Source organism: Pagrus major, chromosome 17 (genome assembly GCF_040436345.1).
Source record: "Pagrus major chromosome 17, Pma_NU_1.0".
Taxonomy (NCBI): Eukaryota; Metazoa; Chordata; class Actinopteri; order Spariformes; family Sparidae; genus Pagrus; species Pagrus major.
Window position 1 is genome coordinate 26,376,638 of NC_133231.1, and position 23,887 is coordinate 26,400,524.

The 23,887-nt window shown below is 38.4% G+C and overlaps 1 protein-coding gene across 1 annotated transcript; it reads right to left on the minus strand.

The window, feature by feature from the left end:
- Nucleotides 1-815: 815 nt before the first annotated feature.
- Nucleotides 816-23,887, minus strand: paqr6 (progestin and adipoQ receptor family member VI). The gene is made up of 8 exons (XM_073485850.1): nucleotides 23,786-23,887; nucleotides 14,924-15,195; nucleotides 12,566-12,693; nucleotides 11,312-11,517; nucleotides 8,908-9,034; nucleotides 6,714-6,810; nucleotides 6,062-6,206; nucleotides 816-4,306 (listed from the first exon to the last, which is right to left on the minus strand). Exons 1-8 carry the CDS (start codon nucleotides 23,799-23,801, stop codon nucleotides 4,053-4,055), a joined length of 1,245 nt encoding a protein of 414 aa, XP_073341951.1. The 5' UTR covers nucleotides 23,802-23,887; the 3' UTR covers nucleotides 816-4,052.

Sequence of the window (23,887 nt, forward strand, 5' to 3'; positions counted from 1 at the left end):
TTCTCACCTTTTCTGGCTTTTTATAGAGAAAAATCAATTATTTGATAATAAAATAATTCTTCTAAATCTCAGATACATTACACTGTTCACACTCTTAAAATACCAATGATCCAGACATTACAGTACATATCAGATAAAATTAGGCCGACCACAATCCTAAGAATAGAGCTGCAACAATGAATTGATTAGTTGTCAACCGTTAAATTAATCTGCAACTATTTTGATAATGGATTAATCGGTTTGAGTACATTTTTTAACAAATTAAGCACAAATTCTCTGTTTTCGGCTTCTTAAATGTGAATATTTTCTGGTTTCTTTACTCCTCTTTAACAGTAAAAATATCTTATCATCTTTGGCTTGTGGACTGAACAAGACATTTGAGGACGTCATCGTGGGATTTGGGAAACACAGATAGACATTTTTCACCATTTTATAGACCAAACAACAAATCAAGTAATCGAGAAAATAATTGACAGATTAATCATCAACAATGAAATTAATAATTAGCTGCAACGGTAATGTAACAGTACAATATATGTGCACACTGTTCATACTTTTAATATACCAAATGATTCAGACTGTATGTAAGAGATAAAATTAGGTGAAGCTGCAAGTAATTTTTTCACAAAAGTAAAAATTCTCTGATTCCAGTTTCTTGGATGTGGATATTTTCTGCTTCCCTTACTCCTCTATGACAGTAAACTGAACATCTTTGGGTTGTGGACAAAACGAGACATTTGAGGACGTCCAACAATGAAAATAATCAGTTTTAAAGTCTGTTTTAAGGCACCTGAAATAATTCCAGTGACAATGACTCCATTTATAAAAGGCTTAATTTATTACACAAGTCTAGTAGAACAAAGTAGCAAATTACAAATTATACACAGCAAAGAACAAATAAGTATTTATACATTGTAAGAGTAGCTTGTTGTTGGAACAAATGAATTATATCAAAAGAAAAGTTATATAAAAGATTTTTCTTTTTAAAAAAAAAGGCACCAGTAACTCTTTTTCTCTCTTCTTTTTTTTTTGACACAGAAAAAACCTTGTTTTATCAAAACGGTTTATCCCACACTCGTCTTTGCTCGCTCTCTCTCACGTTACTGAAACATCCTTCAATACACTGTATTTAGAAAAGAAAAAAAGAAAAAGAAACAAGAAAAGTGCCCTGTTTTCCTGATAATTACAACCTGCATCAGCTTGTCCACTGAGGAGTAAACCAACAAGCTTTCAAAGGTAACAGTGATCTGGTCTGGAGAATTTCTGGACTTGGAATTTACAAATTGGTCAAAATAAATGTAGAAAAAAAAACAAAAAATGCAATTCAGAAAGGCGATATCAGTATCGATCCATCCGCATCTCTGAACTGTGAAACTGCTGAAAAACAGTCCAGGCACCGACAGGCTGAGAGCGAGTGAGATGACAAAAAAACAAAAAAACAACAACAGCAGCAGCTCAGAAATAAATGAGTTCCAAACTAGTTTGGGTCGATAGTGAAAGAACCACATCAGAACCCTGTAATGATGCAATTCCAAGAATCAGCGGGGTCAAAGCGAGGATCGCTGTAAGATGAAGACTGTAGAGAAAATAAAATAATCGATCGATGCTCGGCAGGGGTGGAGATAAAACAGAAACAGAGTCGGTGGAAACAACAATGAGGGAAAATACTGCTCTGTTTTGTCTGCGAGGCTGATGTGACTTCTATACTCTGCACAGCGACCTTGAAAACGCCTTAAACAACTCCTCTACTCCAATACAAAAGTGTGTGTGTGTGTGTGTGTGTGTGCGCGCGCGCGTGTGTGTGCTCTTTGTGGTTCTACACATTCACTCTGCTTCCAATATTCCTACTTCAGCATCCGACACGGACCTGTAACACACCTCGTTCCCATAGTATCACATACATTTCCCCTCTTATTAAACTCCCTACCAGCACAGCTAAAAAGACGTTTGTGAGCGTGTGTGAGTGCGTTTGTTAGCCGCGTGTTTCCCGTGGGTTGTGTTTACGAAGTTCTGGTGTTACCGGTGTGATTAAGTGTACATTTGTGCCACAAACGTGTTTTATACAGACGAGCCTTCCACGTGTTTGTCAAGTAAAATGAGCGTTTTAGAGATCTGTACCTACAGTATGTTAGTGCTGACGACAGAGATGTTAAGTAATAATCAATACTTCTTTGCCAGTCTCTGAACAACAGGCTGTACATACAGAGATAAATGCATTATTACAGAACTGCTATGGCTGCTTTGACATGATTATTAATGAACTATATAATTTGTTAACAAGTCCTGATATATTAAGTCCTGATAGTAAAAAAAACAACTTTGTTTTCTTAAAACAAGTGAAAAAATAGATAAAGAAAGAAAAACAGAGATAATGTTAAACTGTTTTCGGGAATCTGGGATATTTATCTGCCATTTTTTCCTCAATGAATCAATTGTTTTGTCTATAAAAAAAAAAAAAAGCTTTCAATTTCAAACAGTGAACTAATTATTAACACGTTTAATTAACTATAAATGTACTGTTTATTTATGATGGCTATTAAAGTGTTACCAATTGTTCCATCAATCGACTAACTGATTATCAAATTAATCAATTCTGCTCAGATTTAATGAAAATTCAAACAACTACCGACTGGTTTTGAAACTTTTAACGATCTCATTCTATTTTTTTTTCACTTGTTTAAAGAAAACAAACCTCAACAGCAGTCACAAATTACTGGATATGAGGGTTCATTTTAATTGTTAATTTATTAAGCACTCTAATTACCTCATCTATAGGACGTCTAGATCCCCCACAAAGAAGAAAAACACGCATTTTCGTTCTTGTTTAAGCACCAGACAAGCAACAAATATAATAAAATTCTTTAAATATATATACTTATTATTTAAGTGGTAAACAAATGGTTACGACAGTCTCATGGGACACGAGATAACGACATTATATAAAAGGAGTGTTACTGGTTTATACAGTCCCAATGGTAATATGAGCCCAAACTATCCCTAAATATACTTTTTTCTCTCCTTCTCTCTTAGTTCCTTGTTTGAAATTTGACTGAACTGGAAATATGCAAATATTTAAAAAGTTTTTTTTCTTCTATTGTACATGAGAAACGTTCAAAAAAGATCTTACTATCGTGACGGAAGAACAAGAGGAAAAATGGTGCCATTTGCTCAGAACACAAAAATTGTTGAAGACCTTCAGGGGGCATGAGGCCACTATAGTGTTGCCATGGAAACTTACTGTTATAAAAATGGTACCTGTCTTTTAATCACCACCGCTGTGCTGTAACATTTTTTTTTTCCTTTTCTCCTATTGAGGGCAGATTGTGGGGTTCATAATGAGGGAGGCAATCAGAAAAAGAACCACACTGGCCTGCAAATCAATTCCAGTCTGTGCAGAGTGGAATCAATAGGTGGATATATAAGAGCCGGCAACGCCATCTGCATTATATTATGTAGAGCTGATGGCGGGTTGTCCACTAAAGGCTGACTTTTACATCCAACATCCACAGTATCCAAGAAGTCCAGTTACAGAGAATATTTTCAATAACTCCTTTAGAAAGTAAAGGAGATTCTGGCCGAGCACATGCAAAAAAGAAGCATCATTAATCCAAAATATAATCCCTGCAAACTGCACCAATAAAAGTTTCCAGTTTGAGATTTAAACCTGTCCTTATAGTGATCTACTGTAAACATGGTAAATGAAGTGTAGGTCTACATTAAGGCACTTAAATGTGTCGTGTTACATCAGCATGCTTCCTTCAACCCAGAGCCTTTTTTACATGCGCATTGAGGAAACTTCAAAATAAATTAAACAGACTGAAAAAGGCTTCAACAAATGCGACTGGGTCCTCAGCTTCTGTGCGAACACGTGAACAAATACGTCAGGTTGTTAAAAAAAATGATGTATCAGAATCTTTATCTCTGAATGATAAAAACTATCGGTGTTAAACAAGCACTACTGTGAGCTGTTAATAGTCAAAAGACAAACAGCCCAAACCTTTCCTTTGGAAAGTGAATCAGCCATTTTGTGGCTGGTGGTGGAGAAGACGCCCTCACTGCTCCTTGCGCTCGCTCGCCTGGTTGGAGCTGCGGCAGGGTTTCCACAGCAGCGGCGCGCTGAAAATGCCGATGACGCCCAGGTTGAGGATGAGACTGACGACCAGCACCCCGATGGTCCCCAGGAAGGAGGGCAGCGCTATGTGGTTCTGGAGCAACGCCCGCCGTGCCATCATGTCAGCTATCACGCCCTCCATCTGGAAGTGGGTCCCAACCACGGCGCTGACGTGGAAGAGCTGGTGGCTGTGGCCTGAGTGACAAGATTCAGAGTGTGAAACAACGTTTAAATACTTGGAAACTGTACATGGCTGATGTTCAAACTGCAGCTGCAACGATTGGAATCATTTTTTTAAGTAAAAATGTCAAATATTTGCTGCTTTTCCTTGTCATTTTAGATATTAAATGAAGAGTCATTAGGTTTTGAGCTGCTGGTTGGACAAAAGGCTCAGAAATTGTGATGAGCATTTTTCAAATATTTTTACACTTTAGACTCAATGATTAATCATGAAAATACGAATTAGTTGCAGCCCTAGTTTAAATGCTAAAACGCAAGAAATCTGGAGTTCATTTTTCATGTGTGAAACCGAGCAAATTATTTTTTCACCTAGAGAAAAAAGAAAAAAAGATTGCACTCAGTTTCAAATATGGAAAAAAAATTCTCTAGAATATTTCTTTTTTAAAATGTTTTCACAGATGGAAAAAAAATTAGGAAAAACTTTTTTTTTTCTTCCCACCACCACAATTTAGATCAGACAGATAAAATTCCTCACTTGCCCCTCAGGGCTTCCAAAGACAGAGTGAAGCCAAGATAATCTTAAGTTTCTTTCCATCTGTGAAAAATTGATTTTTTTTCATGTGTGAAACCAAGTGGAAAAAAGTTATAGCAGAAAAAAAAAAAACTTTTTTTTTTTTGGAAGGCTGGTTTTGACCACAAGAGGCTGAAGTGCACCACTGCCACATGGACAAAAATCATTCATGTTTTCTTCCAAGGAAGTTGTAATTTCTCTGTGCACCCTAAACACAAGATACATCTATTGTGTGTTAGCAGGATATGTAACATTACTGTCATGTCTTTCTTTTGGTGAGGAATGTGTTATAATATCAGCCTCTTGTGGTCAAAAGGAGTATTACAAAAACAAACACATTCTCCTGAAAGAAAAAAAAAAAAAATCACTCATGAAAAATATTTTTATCTCCTGAAAAAAATTTTTTTCCTACATTTTTTTTCAAAGATGGAAAAGCATTTTTTAGGGACTCTGAAAGATTATCCTAGCAAATCTTTATTTCCCCTGCAGTCCTCAAGTCATAATCACAGGAGAGAAAACAATTTAGATCAGACTTAGAAAATGGATCACCAGGAAAAAAAAGGTTTCCTCACTTGCCCCTCAGGGCTTCTGTTTCTCTTTCTCATCTTTTGCATGATCAGTAACGAACACAGCAGCTCTTCCTTTGCACAGTGTGTCCCGTTTCCCAAAACACAACCTGTTTGAAACCTTACCAGGGTAAACAACCGTCCATTGAGCAAAGAAACAGCCAGATAAATTCACACAGTATCATATTAAAAATCTGTTTGATACAGAGCTATTGTTTGGTGTCAATTGTCTAGAAGTCAGCAGGGGAAACACTGAAGAACAGGCCAAGAAAAAAAGACAATAAATATAAAAGCTACAGTCCTGCTTCACTGCCGAAGGCAAATTCTCAATAGTACGTGGTGTTCAGTGCATAAAGCGGACACTGCTAGCATTTTCCTTTGCATGTCAACCTGTTATACATAAAGTTACACTCAATCACACCTGGGAGCTGCCCAAACTCCACCTCTAACTACACTGGAGCATCTTCTTACATATATCATTCTTACATATATTAATTTGTTTCTTCAGTCAGAGGAAAGTGTGACAGTTTGCCTTTACGTTCCTTCATGTCACCAGGATTTGAAGTACTAATCAGTGAATGCTTCCAAAAGAATGTTACAACCTGTATCATATAACAAACGAGAAGAACGTACCAAAGTAGTCGAAGCGCCCTGGGGCCAGCCTCTCCGGGAGGTGGGCGGTAAACAGGAAACAGGTGAGGAAGGCGAAGAGGAGGTGGTAACAGTGACTGGACAAACCGTCGCTCGAGCTGCAGCTTCCCCCGCAGCAGAGAAGGATCTACACACAGAAATAACAGACAGACTTTTAAATCAAATGTATACAGAAAACACTAGAAACCAACAGATATATCTCAGAGACCTTCAGTCCTTCAGAGATGTCCACACACACACACACACACACACACACATACACACAACCAGATGAAGTTGCAACATTTTTTACCTAGTTAGGGACAAAAAAAAAAAACCCCTCCAACTAATTACTTACATAATCATCACAGTGATTAGGGGAATTAATTGATGGCAGCAATCATTTGTATTAGATTAAGATTAAGCAAGGAAATCAGTCTCTGGGTTAGTGAGCCAAAGTCCTGCTCAGAGTATTAAAGCCTGGCACTAATCAGCTCTGAGCACTTACATAATAGACACAAACACCCTAAAACACACATTCTGTGGCTTTGGCAAATTACAGCAGTTAACAGTGGAGGTTGAGGCTTCAGAACACTGTTTTAACATGTAAACACAAGCAGGAGCACAATCGGAAATGCTGAATACTGACACTCACCCTGTAAAACAGAGGAACAGTGTCGAATATAAATGGAAGGACGAACGCTCCTGTCCTCAGAACTTTACTCCTTTGTGGGAACTGCAGCTCCAGGAACCTGTGAGGACAAACAGAGGAGGGTAATCACCAACAACTTCAGTTACACAGCAAAAAGGAAAACATACGCAGCACACAACAGAAACAGAAAGAAAAACATACAAAACAAATAATTACCCCATGGTGACCCTCCCACAACCCATTTACAGACCAAAACCACAGCTATAAAACACCATTAATATAATATTAGAAGCTCAGTGAAGCATAATAACAATGACAAAGCAAAAAGGATGAAATTCAACGATAGCAGTGGCTGATGTTTACCCATAGTGTCGCATTAATTTTGTGTTGGCACATTCATGAGGTAGTGGCTCGTGACATCCCTGCCATCAGTTTGTAAGGTTATGCAAGTACAGAAAAAAATTAGTAGGTAGTTGAAGAGCTACTTAAAAAAAAAAAAAAAAAGTATTGTGAGAGAAGGTTATATTAATGGTTTGACTCTTAAATTTGTGCGTTAATTTTTTTTTCTATAATCAAGATTTCTTTGTTTCCCTGGCACATAAAGCGGAGGAAAAATAACAACAAAAAAACAAACACAAAAACATCGGAATCAGCAATGGCCAAATTGTTACATTAAACATCGGTATGGGGCTAGAATTTCACAATTTCACAATCTGTGCGGCACTGGCTGTAAATTCCTTACAGGCCAGCCCAACCTACATAAAAATATAAACAAAAAACATGCAAAACTAGGGGAATGCCAAATGTCCGCTACTTGGACAATAAACAATAAACAAATGCCTCTTTTGGATATAATGAACAAATGCCTCTTCCCGCTATAATAAATAAATGTGCTCCTACAAGCCCCAGGGAAATACAATGGTTAACTGAAGGTGTAAAGGGGTTTTAAGGGGTTTCCCCAAATAAACAAAGTTCCCTCAAGAAAGATGTGGGAAGCCAAGAAAACAAAATGGGGCCTAAATAGACCAGAGTGTCTGGCTGACAATCTAAGGGGGAAATGAGGTTCTCGGTAAGTCAGGGAGCGATTCAGACTGGGTCAGGGGCAGATTCAGTATGAAGGTGAGAGCCACCGGTGTGCCATTTCCCACCTCTCACAGAGTTGTGACAAGAGAGGGATAGAAAATTCGAGCAGTTTAGCAGATATGTACTTAGCTGACATTTATTCTGGCGATTGGGTTGGCTTAGCCTTGGCAACTTGCAACCGATAGATCCAAGTTAATAAAGGAATAAAATAAGAAAGGTGTTAATAGATGTCCAGTGGGTTTCAGTAATTGACTGGAGGCTTCCAGAATAAAGCCTTCATTAGTTATCACTACACATTTTCCTCTTACAAGAGCTTCAACTAGCTCATGAATAATATTAGCTTGTTGGAGATATATCTGTAAAGGTGTAAATGTCGGCCTATGAGTAACACCAGCGAGACAAGTTCATTTTTCACCTTAAAAAAAGTATTTACATTGCCTCAAAAGTTCTCTATCAGCTGGACTAGACTTCTTACACCACGCAAGTAAGTTTTCCTGTCTCAGTTCAAGCTGCTGTAGACGACAGCATTAATCGATTTCACATTTGTTTTATACTTAAGTGTTTCTACTTTGAAGTAAATATTGATTCAAGGAACTTTTTTCACAGATAAGTTTACTATAAAAGGTGTTACCGACTGAGGATAGACTGATGCATCAGTTTGCTGCAGATCAGTCAATAATGTCTTCATTTATAGTCAGTAACACACTCAAGGAATAGTCGCAGCGGTTCACAATATCTTTAGGAGCTGCTGAGCCTAAAACAATTTTATTTTTCTGGGTTTCAGCAGAGAGTTTAAAGGTCACATGACGGTGCAAATACTTATTCAGCGGCGTTTCCATCCTGGCAAGAACACAAGTCTGAGGGAAGCATTAAAACGTTGTATTTTCAGGCATCAAGACGTCACAATAATACAAATCAAATGCTGATGCAGAGAACTTAACTGCATTCAAGACAAAATAAATGTCCTGACATCTGTTTTGAATCCTTTGATCCTGTAGGCCTAATGATTAATCTCTTTCAGGACATGAGCTTCATTTGATCTAAACTCCTGAGAGAAAGATTTAAAAACAAAACAAATAAGAAGCAGGGGGGAATGTGCACAGAAGCCTCTTACCTGGAGTAGCAGGACAGACTGGTGCAGAGCAGTGTGTTTCCAATGGCAATGGGGACAAAATGTTGATGGAGCCAGCTGTTCACCCAGCTGTCTGGTATGACATAGTATCCATAACTTATGGCACAACCTGAACACAAAGAGGACAGTGAAATCATGTTAGTCGCTGTATACAGTACATGTGAACTAGGCCTAGATGACTTTTGAAATCCAACTTTTTACTATTGATTTTTTTTTTGTGGTTTTATTTGCTTTATGACATTCTGCTTGTGTTTTCTGTTTAGTTTTTACTGCTTTTAGCTTTTTTTTAAATTCCATCTGTGTTTTATTCTGTTCTGTAAAGCAATTTATAAATGTGTTTTTAAAAGGTTCTATATAAATAAAGTTGATGATAATTATTATTGACAATAAATATCTAAATCTGTTTTCAGGAGTTCTTCCAAGAACAGCAGCAAAATTGTGTCTCACAAACCAACACAAAACAAACATACAATGATGAAAGAAGAGTGAGGAGGGGAGGGGAAAAAGCATTGTACCATATTTAAATTAAAGCTTTTATATGGGGGGATTATGGGGAAAAACACACCTTAATGTACATTTTCATTGGTTCACAATTCACATACAAATGGTGGAGCCTGTCTGTTACAGTGTCCTGTCTGTTACATCCACCGGGGGTCACCATAGAGGAACATTTCAAATTCTATACATTGTGGATTTTCCTTTTCTTACATGACAAATATACTTGTTTTTCATTCAAAGCACAGATCTAGCTTTTCAGTGTACTGGAACAATCTGAAATCGAAAGAAGAACAATGCAGACATTATCTTCTGTGTGTTACAACAGAACCCCCCTCCTCATCAAAGCTCAACCTCTAACTGTTGAGTTTGTCCTATCATTTTTGGTCCTGCAGTGAGGAAAAACCCTCCTGCAGCACTTATCCCTGAGACAGACTTTTAAACTGGGCAAATCTTGGCATTAAGAAGCTTTGTGGTAGATTAAGGATCAGCCTGCCAGGACCACTCCACTAGTGAAGAGAACTAAAGAGGCCCTCGGTTAATGCTTGTAAATGTTTGACTGCTGGTCTGCAGGTGGGAAATTATGCTAAAAGCTAAAGCTAAAATGCACACAACATATACACATACAGTGGGCTCACCTTAAATTACAGCTGTGTATATATGTATGTATGTACAGAAAGTGACACCAGATGCTGCAGTTGAACATATTAAAATAACAACTTGTGCAACAAGCTCTGTACTCTTATAAGATAAATGTGTTATTTGTTCACTCTTTGGTGAATCTCCTCTGTAAATGCTGATACACAGTGACAGGGAAACATTATTCATAGAAGAAATGTTCATGAGGTTAAACACAGCCGGTCTGAGACGCAGATAAGCCATGAAACAAATTACTTCTGGTTTGATACAGTATGAAAATCAGACACGGCCTAAACACATAAAAGGCAAATGCAAAAATGCTTGTACTGTTCTGCTGTGTCACTTGTCAGGAAAACAACATATTATGATAGAAAAATTAGGTAATTAATGTCAGTGTGTGAGCCAGCTGGATTCACGAGATCACTTCAGATCATGTGATCTTGCCGGGCTTCAACTTATGCACTGGTGGCCGAACATTCTGAGCCAAACGGCGTCCTTTGAGGAACTACTGGCAGCTACGAGCATTGGTTTAGGGTTCCTGGTTTTTAAGTTCCTGCCCTTTTCAAACCAATGGGGCATGTCGGGTTAGCAAGTAAAGGGAAGCAAAGAGGATAATGGGGTGAAACTGCAGATTTGCTTCTTATTATGCATCAAACTACTTTCAAATAAGTTAAAGAACAGATTGAACTTCAGAGTGTTTGCACCATTAACTTATTTTAATACATTTTTTTCCTGTAATATTCTAAATAAATACTGATGCAGCCTGACCGATATATCAGTTGGCCAACATTATCTGCCAATATCAGCCTATCACAGATATCTCTGTATCAACGTATTAGTTGTTTAAATCAGTTGATATGAAAAAGTTTTGTTTTTAAAGAACACAGTAAAGAAAATGATGCTTGGGGTGATTTATAGTCTACTGTTTCAGTTGACTGATGTTGTTTTAGACGATAAAGTATATTGTTGAACTGTTAACTATCCTGCCTCCATCAGCCAATATATTGATATCGAAATATTTTTTATTCCCTAATATTAATCAGCCCCAGAAATTGCACATCGGTTGGGCTCTTAATACTAAATAACTTCATATATGCACCAAGTAGCATGAAGCACTTGTTGTACTAAATACCTTGCTCAAGTGCAACTAAACAACAGCTGTCAAGAGAGCTCAAGAAGCTCTGCAGAAAACCAAAACATCTGCACCCAACCTTGAGTTTTCAGGATTCCACCAGCGTGTCTGAAGTCTTACCAAGACTGTAGAGGCTGAGTGCTCCGTAGTCGAAGAAGTAGCAGATGTGTCGAGACTCCGGGGACATGGTGCTGAAGGTGTGCGCGCAGCTGGAGGTGAAGGGGTAAATGCAGATGAGCAGCATGTACACCAGCAAGGGCCAGGTATAGCTGTCGGTCAGGAAGTTTAGCGTGGAGCAGAGCACGCAGAAACGCCACAGGAAGTACCTGCAAACCGACATTTTGTTTTAATCCAGCATATTCATTATAATCAACCCAGCTCAGAACTGTTTCTCACTTCTACTTTCCCACATTTTTCAAGATTGTTGTCCTTGGATCTTACCGACGTCCTGTTTCAGTCTTGTGTTTATTTTCATTCAGGCTTTCCGAATTTTTTGCAGCAGCTTTCTCCCACCTATCTAAAAATCTTTGTTGTACGTTTAAAGCCATCTGTTTATTTTTTCTGCAGCACTACTAAGAATTTAAGGGATTACATTTCAAATACTACAAAGATCCTCATTCTTCTACTGATCCTCATAAACTCTGACATGTTTTTACAGCTGGAAAGTTAAAGTGTCTTCACTTTCCTGACTTTAAGTTTTTGTCTCAGTCTTGACTTCAAGTAGATTTGTTCTGGACTAGAGCTGTAACTAACAGTTATTATTTACAGCGTCAATTAATCTCCTGATTATTTTCTTGATTGATCGATTAGTTGTTTGGTCTATAAAATGTCAGAAAATGGTTGTTGATCTGTGTTTCCCAAAGCCCAAGATGACGTCCTCAAATGTCTTGTTTTGTCCACAACCCAAAGATATTCAGTTTACTGTCAAAGAGGATGAAAGAAACCAGAAAATATTCACATTTAAGATGCTGGAACCAGATCATTTTAACAAACAGATTATTCAATCACCAAAATTGTTGTCAAATAATTTAGTATTTGACAACTAATCGATTAATTGTTGCAACTCTACTCTGGTCTCAGTCACAACCTTGTCTTTGATGAAAAAAACTCCTTCCACGTCTTTTGTTTTGGAAATTGTATGTGAATGTGTTAAGTTTGTATATAATTGTAGATTTAAAAAAAATAAATGCTACTTCAAATAAAACTAATAATTTGGAACTGACTTGCATCAGCAGTGAGTGTTGATCATCTGGTCTTTGTCTCATATTAGCGTTTTGATGCAACAATGTAATAGTAACACATTGCAAAAAACAAACATTGCACCAAACATAATAAAACACATAAAATGAAAAATGTCCATGTTGTTGCACACACCATGTTGGCAAGAAGTGTGTCCAGATGTTGATCGTCTCGTTGTTCATCTGGAAGCTGCTCAGGACGCAGTCCAGTGCTGAGCTCCGCGGGTGACGGTATCCAGAGATGATGCTGTCCTCCCTGAATACCTGAGGACCAACCAGACACACGAGGTGAGTAATTAGACTAAACTAAACTAAAAATAGGTCAGAGGGCAGCATCGCTGGAGTGTGCTATAACCATACTTTTGGAATTTATGACTTTTTTTAACAGAGATTGTTCCTATTGTCTATTGAGTCCTTTTCGCTTGTGAACCTTTAACATTTAAAAAATTCAGCTTTTTATTGTTCTGTTTGAATAAGTGAAAGGGGGCAGAAATCAAAAAGCATCAAATGTTCACAAGAAAATAAAATGAAAGTTTAAAGAAAGTCTTGTCCTATCAATAATATCTTAACCTGATCTCAACCCCTAGATTATGATCAACTCCTTTTGGTGGTTTTCAGTCAAACACTGACATGTATTTTTAAGGAAACAGTGAAAACATCTCAGGCAGAGATAAACACAGACGACAAAAATGTAAATATTTTCCCAAGCAGGAGATTTGCCAATCCAAAGAGGCTGTAGTAGCTTCAGCTTTGCCTTGCAACTTCTAAATCTACTAAAAGTTTTATTAACTTTATTGTTATAAACATGAATGTAGAAGTGAATTAAGATGAGATCTACTTCAGCATAGACCATATGTTAAAAATAGGGATAAGTCACATTTCAACAGGAATGTCCATTTAAGTATCTTTTTAAAATGAATCTCTACGTTCCTCCTTTATCACTGTTTGATACATCAAACATGTCATTCAACCTAAACTGATGTTAGAAAAGCTTTAACACCTTGCTGTTGGTGTTGCCTGATGGTGCGGCTGTCTCTTTAGGGAAAAATGCCTTTAGCACATGCGAGCAGGGAACAGTTGGTTTGGAATAAACAGACAAATACCTAGATTACAGACAGGATCGAGGAGACAAAGACTAATTTATCTATAGAAACTCTAATATTTAAACTCTACCAACTCAGATCCAAGGTCACATATTTTAGTATTTGACTCTGAAAGTGCTGACTGGAGATTGTGATGTTTAGCTAATACAACAATGACTGCTTATCACACAAGATAAGCTGTTACAGCGGGGTGGACGCCTGCCAACACAGATGCTTGAACTGCAGGGCTCTGCCTCTCGTTGAAGGACAGTCTCTCTTTCCCAAAAAGATACCACACAGGTTTCTTACTGAGGCATAAATGTTAAATTTTAGGAAGGTGTGATTAAGATGCAGAGGTAGAACTAAGAACACAGGAAAGATTTTAGATACTTGTCTTCCTTAACGTAGTGGAGACGAGCCATTCATTCTACAACTATTGCAGCATTGAAAACATCATAAACTAAAGCAGGTTGGTTGTAAAAAGTTAAAGACAGCAGTCTGAAAATCACTGAAAAGAACTAGTGTTTGTGTACAACTCACAGTTGTATTGTTATTGTATGATTCCATATTCCTGTTGTTGCATAAGAGGGTCCTGCAAGGAATTCAAAAATTGGGTATTTTGCATTACATAAATGATGACAGGAAATAAATAAAATACCTGAGAGTTACTGGTTTTGTACCGCATTGCACAAACTGCCTACACTCATTCAGTGTAGCCGCAGACTCTCCTTACTTCACTTTGTCTGAGCGTCTTAGCATCTTTCAGTTGATTGTGTTGGTTTTGCTCCCTCCTTGTGTTCACTATCTCCGCTCTAATACAAATCTGGTCGTCTTTTGTACACACATAATTTGAATTATTGCATCGCGGTTGTATGCCTCCATGCACCAGTTAAGTTGCTGTTCCTGAGCTGTGACATTGAATAATGGCCAGAACAATATTTGCAGAATATTATGATGTCACAGTACATTTAACCTCTGGCCTTTTGGATATCAAATATAATGACTTCATTATTTTACCCTATTAGATCCCGCAATCTTATTAGATTTAGCCATTTTATTGCAAGGGCTCACCTCCCTACGTGCAAAAAAGGTTCCCTTTCAACACTATTTTGCAGGGGCACTGTCACTGCATCTTGGGTTTAGCGCTGCCCAAGACGATTGTAATTAGTTTAAAGGAATACAAACAAGCTAAAACTATTTTCCCCTTTACCAGAAGGATAATTTGTGCAGCCAGGCGTTTCCAGAGCTGTGGAAATAGGACTGGCTGTGCAAGTTTATAGATGACCTTATTCATGACAGGCAGGTCACATCCTAAACCTAGAATCCTCACAGGACATCTTTTATTTAGATAAAACAAACAGCAAGACAGATCTACCAAGTACCTTATAAAGGAGGTTTGCCTCCTTCCTTACCTTGGGGACCTGGTGGATGTCAAAGAGCTCGGGAAGCTTGATGCTGAGCATGTCTGCGGGCAGTCTGATGGCCCCCCTCCCTCTCTGACAAACCTCAATGAGCCTGGCTCGTCCCCCACGACAGAGGACTAACCAGACCGGGTAGTCAAACACCGGGATCCGGGGCCTTTGTCCTGGACTGTCTGGCTCCCATCGCAAGCAGCGTGCCCAGCCCTGGCTCCACCCGCCTCCGACGCCACTACTGGCCCTGATCCCCCGCCACACTGGAAACACTGCAGGGACACACAACAAACACACACAATGAGATGCCAGCAGCAGCAAAATCTTGTTTACTTCCACACTCCAATTGAATTCAGGATTCTTGTTAACACTTTTTGAGCTTTGAATGATCAGGCACCTGCCCACAGTAGAGATCTACAGCAGCCCTATGCCACCAGCTGGTCTCTAAGGACTTTTGATCAAAGTGTGCTGGTTGTTTTCTGCTCCACGCTTCAAACTAAAAGGAGGGGACTGTGCTTTAAAGGGGTTAGGCTCTTAAAATTTGCAACCTTCTTTCTTTGGGACTGTGTCAGTGGTGTAAAAGTTTTGTCCTTTACTAAAAAGGCAGAATGATATAGATTTTCTTAAAAAATGAATTGACTAATACAAAAATAATCCCTCTCAATCATCACTTACTCACTAGAAGTTTGAGGCTGTGTCTGTATCTGCAGAGACCCTACCTTCTGCCTGTGTTTTCATAATTATCCTATTTATTTTTGCGTGTGTCAACCTTGGGGCGGTAGGTGTGTAGACCCTTAAGCCAATGACAGCACGCAGGTTGTCATGGCGGGACAGGTGCCAGATCATCAGCACGTATCCAGGAGTAAGCTATGTAAAATGGAGAAGCAGGTGAGCAGGGGGGCCAACTTTGAATCTGTGTTTACAACATGTCACTCAAATGACAAATTGTATTAATTCTGCCTTAAAGTAAAAGTAGTTTCCACAATGTAAAAATATTTATCATTACAAGTAAAAGTCCCGCATTCAAAATCCTACAAAATCCTTTAAACGTATATACATGTATAGATGTATAGAGCAAAATACTGCTACATACATCTACACTGACACAGACTGTGTTGTAACATATTGGATTTTTTTAATATTGTGTTTTAGGTTAATCTCTGAAATGATGTTCACAGGGCAAATGTTAATATGAGCATTAAAGTTTATATGTCAGAGTCATCAAGTGCGATGCCTTTGTCGACTGCAGTCGACACAAAGAACAATCTCTTATTGTGCTGCTCTTGAGACGTACCCAGACGTCAGTTTGAAGAATGCCTGGCATTGTCACATTGCAGTGGCCTGTGACTGAAAGTATGCATTTACTAAAAACATGTCTGTTGACAGAGAGGGAATGTCCTGTCTGTGTAACATTGCCTCTCACAGATGGGTTACCTCATCAGTTTACCGTTTCTTACGCCACAACATGTTTACGGCTTGCACCTACACAATATCTGTCCGGAAAAAATACTTTTACTACATTTTCTGATAAACTAAAAATTTAAGTAAAACAATTTTTTTTTTTGTTGCAATTTCACTTCTAAACTAAAATTTCACTGAGACTGAGCTCATGCAGAGGAGGGTTCATATTGTCGTCTGATTTTAACTCAAATCACAGATTTCAGTATCAGCATGCAGTTTGGCTGACATTTACCAAGAACCTGATGTAGTTTTATTTGTAAAGTTGGATCTTTTTATATCACGTTATTACAATATTAACCAATATATTGTTTTCAAATGGTTTTACTCTTAAATATCTATATTGAAAAGAAAAATATCGTAATTTCAGTTGTTTCCAATATCGTGCAGCCCTATTTCATAGACATCAAACCCATGTGTGTTTCTGTATGAAAATATCTTTTAAGGTCAGGCACTAATGCATACTGTACTGCAGGCAGGGTTGGGACAGTTACTTTAAAGATGTATTCCAAAACAGTAACTAATTAAGTAAGAACCCATACTGGAGAAGACATTATTTTTAAGGTCACTTTCACCTTCATAAAATCAACTATGAAATTTTTCTAACTGAAAGGCAGAGCTGTAATCAGACTAGATCCCCTGCGATGTTAACAACCTAAAGAGTCTCATCAGAGTTTGGTACACATTTTTCTCTGGACCTGGCAGGATAAACATTTCTTGGCATCTCTGTCACAGCTCACACCTCTAGAGGCTCCTCTCTAGCAGTGTGGAAGCAACAAGAGGGGACCGGCGCTCACTGCAGCCCAGCTGCAGGCCCCGGCCTGTTAACTGTGACAAAGTGAGCTTTGTGGAGGCTAAAGCCTTGAGAGTACAGGGGCCAAAGGATGACTGTTACACGCTGCACTGGATGGAAATGAGGCTTCTCACACATAAGCACACACAGTTTTCTGCGATGGAGAACATGCACAAATACTCTGAGCGCCAACATGCGTGCACACTGGTACAAACCCTGCATTCATCACAGCTGGAACACATCAGAGCACACAAACAACAATACACACACAAAACCACAGCTTGTGTCGATGACAATAGCTACGAAAAGCCACTGGGTTCACTGCAGTGTGAAAAAAAAAAAAAAGCTCATTTAAATTCAGATCATTAGCATCATGTGGCGCCAATGATTTGAATAGCTAATTTAAGTTTGGGATGTGTTTTTATGCAGGCTGTGTGGCTGATTTGAATGGTACCGTATGTGCATACAAAATCTACATAGATTAGATTAAAACTGGCTATGTATGGACGCAAACAACTGCTTCACAAGACAAGTGGTGTTTTCTCAAGATAACAAAATTAACTTATATCCAGATAACAACTTTGAAAATTGCATGCACAGATGTTCTTGGCTTCTGTAGCTATAAGAGATGAAAGAGGGGAACTTTTCAAAGCTGAATGCAGCTTTTAAGGAGCTGAACAACTCAAGAATGTATGTGTTACAGTAAACGGTACACAGTTGACTCAACTTTCATAGACATGAACCAGAAAACAACTCTTGAGGACATGGACTCTCCGCTGCAGTGAGATCAGGAGACACTTCTTGTGCACGGTATCTCATCAGTGCTTGATGACCCAGAAAGTATGTCAGTGTGACCTGTCCTGACCATGTTGTCCAACAACAACAGCAAAATCCATGTGACAAAATTGTACATGCTCTACATCTGAACACAACCTCAACCCCCCTTCAAATACATGCACAGACATACTTGTACAGAAGTGTATGTATAGCACTCAAATTCAGGCACATGATACAAGACAGAAACAGCATTCAATACATTTTTTTCAAGCTCACGACCGGAACCGCAGAACATGTTGATTCTTTGATTGATAATTGAGAACTGTTTTTTTTAACCAAAGCAAAATGAGAGAAAAAAAACACAATATTTAGGGATACACAATATTTTTGTATTTTAAGATAGTGTTCATAATGTGTTGTTTATATACACCTAAGAGCAAAAAAGACTCATATTTAGTGAACAAAGATGTATGGTTTAATATTCCATAGCTTGATTTCTAACTCAGATTTTTTTTCCCCTCCTCTCTGAACCCTTGCAGAACATGTTTTGCAAATTGTCGTCCTCTTCTGGAACTATTAAAACCGTCCACACCGGTGACGACATGTTTGACTTTCTCATCTTTGCTGTGTGGCTCTCCTGAGGTTCAGCAGTCCATCCTGCATGCTTGTTAAAATAACTGAGTCAGCCAGCAAGCCCCCCGCTCATATTCACATGGTATTGACACACATTTATGCTGCCTGATACAGATCTATAAAACCTACTGTTGAAATTCTGTTCTTCCTCTGTAGAGCCTCTCCAAAACTTGGCTTGGACAAAGGCTTTTTTGTGTAGGTGGTTTATTAAATCTCACATACATCCTCCCTCAAATGATAACATCCAGTATTGAAGGTTGACTGTGGTTTCCTGGAGTTTAGGAAAAAAATATTTGGCTCCTCCTGTCTTGCACTTGTGAGACAGTCGTGAAACAGGCAGTGCCTTGTTTGAGGTAGTATTGTTTGTGGAGATGATTAAACAACTGTTCTCCCTAGACGTTGAGCTCAGGGCTCCCTTCGCAAAGCGCTCCTTTTAAAAACAAAGTCTGACCACAGTGTGTTGGCATTAAACATAATTCAAGCCCTGTTTTGTCACCAGACAGACATTGTTTACCCTTGAAATTGTGCTAACCTTTATATGATCCGTGGCTTAACCAAACAGCTTCAAAGAGAGACAAAGAAATCGACAGTGAAAGTGCCCATCTCCTTCACACTTACTTTATCACACGGTAACTTAATTTTGTCGCTGTGAAAGTGAACATGGCGCAGTCAGAAAGTGCTCAAACAGTGACACGTTTTTAGTTTTGTTTTCAATTTATTGGATTTAAGAGCAAACAGTGACTACAAGCTGTGGGTGCTCACACTAAGCTTTAATTACAGGGTGTTTAAATGTTTGGGTAGGAACAGGTTTTGGAGTCACAGTTTTAGAAGACAGATTAATTTTAGGCAAGTTGGCATGAATCCTTTTTAAGTCTTTTGTAGTCAATGTCTGTCTGATGTGCTTGATTCTAGAAATGGCTGACAAATCTAGAGAAAGGCCTGAATAAATGAGAAACATTTATTTATTAAATGTAAATACCTCCATACAGGCAGGTGGGGTCACTGAATAGTTTGATGAGTATATTTGATGTGGATCCTATGATACTGTGGGAAATATCTTTCGAAAGAATGGTGTTCATCCCTCCAGTATAGTTAAGGGACTTAAATATAGCTTTCTAGGAAGCTTGTGGTGGGCAAACACCTTATTAGAAACACTTACTTAAGGTTCTGTCCTTGGTGACTCTTTACAAACTGTGCTGTGGCAATCTTCATTTTTGCGCTCGTTACTTGCTTTTTGCCTTCTGGTCTTCAGCATCATCCAAGTCAATTTACAGCTCCCTCTGAAGTCCTGTAACACTTTCTGACATTTAGTAACAAGCGACCTATTTTGTTTTCTGTGTGCAGAGTGGTGTTGATCTGACAAAGGGTGTTTACTCAGCAAACACGGCAGTCTGCTGACATGCAAGATCATTTCTCTGACTGCTCACTGGATGACCATGAAAACGTGGGTACCAGCTCTTCACCTCCAGACGGTCGTTGTTACCTTTAAGTCCTGAGGCAATTCTAAACTGACCAAAACAACACTTCCTTCCTTTTTTTTTGTTCTTCTCTTGACATCTGAAATTCTTTCCCACATGCGCGTAATGTCGTCACATGACCTTTCTCAATGGACTTCTTTATTGGCCAGAGGCTGACAATAAGAAGACTATGCAGAGAGTATGATGCCCACACAGACGGGCACATGTTCCTCGTACAGCGTGTACGACAGCCTCTGCTCATTCTTCAGCTCATGCTAATAACATTCCTCTGTCCTGCAGGAACACGTTCAATCCAGCCCACAAAAACACTCACACAGACAAGTAACTGACCTGTGGATTCACTGACGGTTGATGCACCATTTCTTAAAAAGGACAAATCTTTTAATTTCTCCTTTTAAATACATTTTTGTGAATTGAAGAGTAACTGTGTGGCATGTTTTGATTAAGGTTCATCATATACCGATTTCCATTTCCCAGAATCCCTTTCAGCAAGCATCCAGAAACCATGCACAAACTTGCAACATCCACCTGTTTGTGTTCCACATTGAGATATGCAATCAGGGGAGCCAGTTTTTCAAGTAAGGGAAGTATCACATAGTGCCTTTGACGTCACTGGCTGTACTGCAGTATGGTCGAGTGAGACATCTGATGTCCTTGACGTCTGCTGCCAGTTTATTTAAATATCTCAGTGTGACATTACACAACAAACAAAGTCTAACAACACGTAACAACAACTGAAAAGACCACAAATGGAAACCTCAATTTTTAACAGAGCACAAATGTTTAGGTTGGATTTTGCCTTTAACTGCATCAAAGCTTAGTCAATCAACATAACGTTAATCGCCAACAACTCTGATAGTCCATTCATTGTTTAAAGGTGCAGTGTGAAAAATGTAGGGGAATCTACCGGACTCTTACAACCCAGATTCTAAAAACTTGGTATTAATGTGTTATTTATTGTAAATATATGTTCATGAATTTCTTGCCTGCAAAACACAAACTGAGAAGAACCAGGGTTGTAAAAATTTTTTTTTAAATATTCTTATTTGAGTTGCTGAAACCAGTTAAGTTATTATCAATTAATAGATCATTAAAATTGTTGCAATTTACTTTTTTGTTAATCGACAAATAAATCCTCTGTTGCTTGACTGAAAATTTAAAATCTTTAGGTTTTGGAAAAAACAAAAAGCTAATTAAAAGAGGTCATCTTGAGCATTTTATAGACTAAATGATTAACCCCTCATAAAAGAGATATTCCTTGCATTATCTCTTCCTACAGCACAAATGAACTACTTCCCTCTGACCAAGAGTTTGTGGTTACTTTAGTATTCGACACGTTGTGGGGTAACCCTTCACACCCTAACCCTTGTCATGAGACACGTTTTATAACTTCCCTCTTCTTGTTTTAAGTCTGAAGTCATGCTGGAATGTTGTTCAAGAGGTGTTCCTCCTTTAGTCACCCCCCTTCCTGGTAAGTGTCTACATTTCACATTAAAAAGGGCTACTCAAGGTTATGTAACACTGCTCCCATGTGTTCTTACACATCACAATGGATATTTGCAGGAACAAAGAGGTAACACTTCCTCTGCCACACCAAAACGGTCCATTTCTATGAAAGTACTTTAATATTTTATTGTACTATTCAATCAAGTGCTGCATCTAAAACAAAACCTGCTTCTCAGTGCTGGCAAACAGTCAGCATGTGACTACTGTTTGACAAATAAAGGGAACGCAATGTCAAATAGAAACTAGCCTCAACTCATTACTAATCAAGCATGTGGTGATAAATCTAAGCATGCAGTAAAAACCTCAACTGACTGGGTGTGTTGTGTTGTGTTGTGGAGGCATGTTCACGGAAAACCCTCCCCCTCATTCCTCGACTACAGAACCTACACCTAACTGTCAAAACAGTTTATCCACGTTCAGACAATTTCCTGTTTTCCCTCTTCCACAGTACACTCAATACTTCCTCATAAGCTGCAGTGAGAGAAGACAGCGAAATTCAACAGCGTTTGATTCAAACGTAATGATTATTTTACAATAATTATCAATTAAAGGATGTCAGAAATATGTCTATCCTAGTTTCAGGTCCAAGATGACGTCTTCAAATGTCTTGTTTTGTCCGACTGACACATTTATATTCACAATTAATTCATTATTAAATCAGAGCTGCATCATTTGTCAATTGAAAACAAAACATAGTCAATTTTTCATTCATTTATGTTGTTTTTTCTCGCAAAAATGTCAAACATTTGCTGGTTCTAGCTTATTGAATGTATGAATTTGCAGCTTTTCTTTGACATCTAAGATGGTAAATGAAGAGTTTTTAGTTCACACCAGTGGTTACATGTGTGGATCTTGTCTACATTGCGTGGCTCTACACAGGTGCAGCAGTTCCACGTTATGAGCGTGACAACAGCTTGTTTATTGGTCTTCTCTCGATTACTGGCAGCTCATAAAACTACTTTAAAAAGGTACATAGCACCAATTACTATGTGTAGATGCTCCACTTGTTAAGTCAACAAAAGGAATTTGGGTATATAATTATGGCTCTATTTATTGGATATAAATTAATTATCTGCCATTAACTGATCATGTAAATTTTCCATTTCCGGGACGTTCATTTATCTGTCTGATATATATTGTGCAGTAGGGGTAGACGGATTATTAGCTCTGGACAATATTCAGCATTTTTCAAATTATCCTAACGCTGACTTTACAGTCAGATTGACGATTAAAATCAACTAATTTAAAAATGTATTACGTGGGATCTGATGCAGCATCCTCCCACACAATGTCCCGCCCACATCGATATCTGATTGGTAATAATTAATAGTCTGTAAACACTGATTTATCAGAATCTGCAAAGTAACTACATTTATAAAAATGGATGTAGTGGAGAGGAAGTATGAAGTAGCAGAAAATGAAAACACTCAAGTAAAGTACCCAAAACATTTTACTTTAGAGCAGTACTTAAATAAATTGTGCATTAACACAAATATTTGCATTTTTACTGCAAACGAATATTGGTCCAAATATCGGTTTTCAGTCTCCTTGATTTCTAATAATCGGCATCCGCCCTAAAACAGCCATATCGGTCGACCCCTTATCTGATTAACGATAAATCGTGAAAATAATCGTCGGATTAATCGATATGGAAATAATCGTTAGTTGTCACCCTAATTAAAATCGTTTCCTGATGTTTTTTTGTTTTTTTTAAATGTATATATTTTTCTAAAAAGCCCTTGGTGGTAAACAACAACAAGGTGAAATAAAAACACATTCCTGATCCCTGCACTACATGAGATGTCTGCTGGGAAGACAGATCTGAAGTCCATGTGGCAACTTGCTTACAATATGGAAGAAGAAGAAAAAAACCCAGAACATCTTCAGGACTGGAAAAAGCAGCTAAGTTCAACCCTGGACATCTCCAGAGGAACCATTTAGGAAAACACGCCAGTCACATGAAGCCAGTTAACTGTCAGGACGACACGTACTGCCTCAAACTTCATGTGTGTTTCATATTTCATCCCTGTTTCCTCCTCATTACACACGACTTCCCAGGCATTCCTTCACAGCTAGCTTAAAAAAAAAACACACACAACTACAACAACATCTTACAGCGAGGAGTCAAAACTTCGCCTCAACAATGGGGCGATGTACAGCGAGGAAAAAAAAAACAAAAACAACATCTTTTGCGTTTTTGTCACGCAGAAAACTTACCGCGACCCTCCGGCATGCGGAGGTGAAAGTGTCCTCCTCGTCTTCCTCCGTTAAAAACACGCTAACGGGCGTGTTATCGTGTGACAGCTCGGGCCGGGAGCC